Source organism: Ochlerotatus camptorhynchus, unplaced genomic scaffold, assembly GCF_037179485.1.
Source record: "Ochlerotatus camptorhynchus isolate MF236.1 unplaced genomic scaffold, CSIRO-AGI_Acam_v1.1 ptg000111l, whole genome shotgun sequence".
NCBI lineage: Eukaryota > Metazoa > Arthropoda > Insecta > Diptera > Culicidae > Ochlerotatus > Ochlerotatus camptorhynchus.
Window position 1 is genome coordinate 1,021,883 of NW_027040601.1, and position 2,978 is coordinate 1,024,860.

The following is a 2,978-nucleotide window of genomic DNA, read 5'->3' on the forward strand; positions in this document are numbered from 1 at the left end:
AACTAGAACAAAGATGAAGAGCCAAAGGCTAACCAATTGAAATGTTAAATCAAATGTTGAAACATAAAACCCAGAAAATAAACGTAAAATTTACTACTACTACTCCAGTACTACTCCAGAAAGGAAAAGAAACTTTGACACCCATTCTAACCTGCTTGTTTAGAGCAAGCTTAAGATTAAGTTATATTCCGATAATTTGGCGTCAAGTAAAGGTTATATTTATTCCCAAGGCTAATAAAAACGATAAAACTTCTTCTAAATCCTTTAGGCCGATCAGTTTATCATCCATTATGCCAAAAATAATGGAGAAAATAATAGATCAGCAAATAAAATCAACGTACTTGATTACAATTCCTTCGAGTAAATATCAGTTTGCATATCAAGCTGGTAAATCAACAGTAACAGCTCTTCACACGCTTGTCACAAAACTAGAAAAATCTTTTGAATCCAAAGAAATGTCACTAGCAGCATTCGTTGATATTGAAGGAGCATTTTATAATGCATCTTATAACTCCATGAAAAACAGTATGTTGAAGCGTGGATTCGAGAAAAGCATCGTTAAGTGGATTAATGAGATGCTTTCTAAAAGAGAAATCTCAGCAAATCTTGGAAGCTCATCCATAACAGTTAGAGCTGTAAAAGGGTGTCCTCCAGGAGGTGTGCTTTCACCTCTTTTATGGTCTTTAATTGTTGACGAACTTCTCAAAAACTTAGAAGCAAAGGGCTTCGAGATAATTGGCTATGCTAATGACATAGTCATAATAGTACGAGGAAAATTTGATAATATCATTTCAAATAGAATGCAAACTGCTTTAAATTATGTTTCGTCGTGGTGCGCTAAAGAAGGGTTGAATATAAACCCATCTAAGACCACTATTGTGCCTTTCACACGGAAAAGGAAATTTTCTATAAATAAATTAAAATTGAAAGAAACCTCTTTAGAACTTTCACAAACAGTCAAGTATCTGGGAGTCATTCTTGACAGTAAACTTAACTGGAAATAAATGCTCTTTGAATAAGTAAAAAACATTTGGTAGGAAATGGGGCCTAAAACCGAAAATGATCCACTGGATTTATTTGACGATTGTAAGACCCAGAATATCCTACGCATCATTAGTTTGGTGGCCGAAAACTAATGACTGCAAAGACTAGCTACTCTCTCAATAACTGGTGCAATGAACAGCACACCGAAAATTTCACTAGATACTCTACTTTACCTCATTCCGTTGCATCAATTTATCCAATTAGAAGCTGAAAAGAGCGTAGGTATTAATCTGAACCATATTTTAATTATTTTCCTTACCTGATTTTTATATTTTCATTTTCTGTTCTATTTACTATCGTACAGATTTGTCTTCAATCTGATGAAATATTGCATGGAGCCAATGCCCATGATTGTGCTGGGTAATTAAAATTTTTATTCAACAGATTGCGTTCAACGTATCCACATCGTATAATGGCCGCACCAAGCAGACCGCTCGTAAGTCCACCGGAGGAAAGGCTCCTCTCAAACAGATGGAGGAGTGAAGAAGTCTCATCGCTACCGGCCAGGAACTGTCGCTCTGCGTGAGATCCGTCGTTACCAGAAATCGACCGAGCTGCTGACTGCAAGTTGCCTTTCAAGCGTCTGGTACGTGAAATCGCCCAGGACTTCAAGACCGATCTGCGCTTCCAGAGCTCGGCCGTTAATGGCCCTACAGGAATTCAGCGAGACTAGTGTACTTGGTGACGGCCTTAGTTCCTTCAGAGACAGCGTGCTTGACCAACTCACCCGGCAGCAGCAGACGGACAGCAGTTTGGATTTCGCGAGAGGTGATCGTCGAGCGTTTGTTGTATTGAGCCAGACGGGACGACTCAGAAGCAATACGATCGAAGATGTCATTGACGAAGCAGTTCATGATGCTCATGGCCTTCGACGAGACTCCGGTGTCCGGGTGGACCTGCTTCAACACCTTGTAGATGTAGATGGCATAGCTTTCTTTCCTACGCTGTCTCCTCTTCTTCTTTTCTCCCTTGACGATGACTTTCTGCACCTTTCCGGACTTCTTGGCGGCCTTTCCACTGGTTTTCGGGTCCATAGTTTAGCTGTTCGCTTCGGTAGAGAATAACAGATAGTTGTTTCGACGGTGGTTTCTCGTTTTGTGCCCGTAGCATAAGAAGCGAAACTCCTCCCCTTTTCAGTATTTTGCTTCCCACTATATGTATTGTACCCTCCCTGTATTTATAATATGCCACTCGACGCAGGTATAAGCATACCCTTGATGAGTGAAATAAACCGAGAACATTCTCTGCTTGAACGTCAAGCAGTACAGTTCGGTCTTTGCTCGCTCTGTCGAGTTGTTCTAAAGTTTCTAGTTTGTTCCAAACATTCGCAGTTTAATCGCGTCGTCAGTAGTGTCGGTCGCTTCGTGTGATGGGAAGACAGCGCTCCCGGAGCAGGCTCCGAGAGAAAACGGAGAAGAAGAACAGCGGTGAGGGTAGCTTGAGTGTACCTATTTCGAATAGGTACGCTACTCTTCCCACCGATGTAGGGAATCCCACCTCAGCCACGGTGAAGCGGTCTAAGAAGAGGAAGAAAAATCAAGGCCAGTCCGATGGTGCGAGTGGACGGGACGATGCCACCGCGACGAACGTCAGCGTCATTGGTGATTTTGCCGACGCCGTCGACAACGAAACTGCTGCCACCCCGAGTGCAGCAAAAATGAAGCTTCCTCCACTGGTGGTGAAGCAAGTCCCACTCAACACGCTGATTGGCGATCTTTCATCGCTGGGCGTTGCAGCTGAGTTTAAGCTCGGCAGGATCGGCACCAAGGTGATGCTCCGAACAAAAGCGGAGTACGAAGTGGCCGTGAAACATCTGAAGGATACCAAGGCGGAATTCTTCACGCACGACATCCCCGGTGAGAAGCCCTTCAAGGTAGTCATCAGGGGTCTACCAAACTTCGACCCCAAGATGGTCGAAGCTGAAATCAACCGGT

General features: G+C 43.1%; 1 protein-coding gene across 1 annotated transcript; it reads right to left on the reverse strand.

Moving 5' to 3' along the window:
• Window positions 1–1,694: 1,694 nt before the first annotated feature.
• On the reverse strand, window positions 1,695–2,078 carry LOC135699502 (histone H2B-like). The gene has a single exon (XM_065219782.1). The coding sequence runs from the start codon at window positions 2,076–2,078 to the stop codon at window positions 1,695–1,697; it is 384 nt and encodes a 127-aa protein (XP_065075854.1).
• Between the last annotated feature and the right edge of the window lie 900 nt (window positions 2,079–2,978).

Excerpts from the sequence above, each read along its gene's own strand:
- LOC135699502 (XM_065219782.1), bottom strand. The coding sequence starts at position 2,078 with ATGGACCCGAAAACCAGTGGAAAGGCCGCCAAGAAGTCCGGAAAGGTG.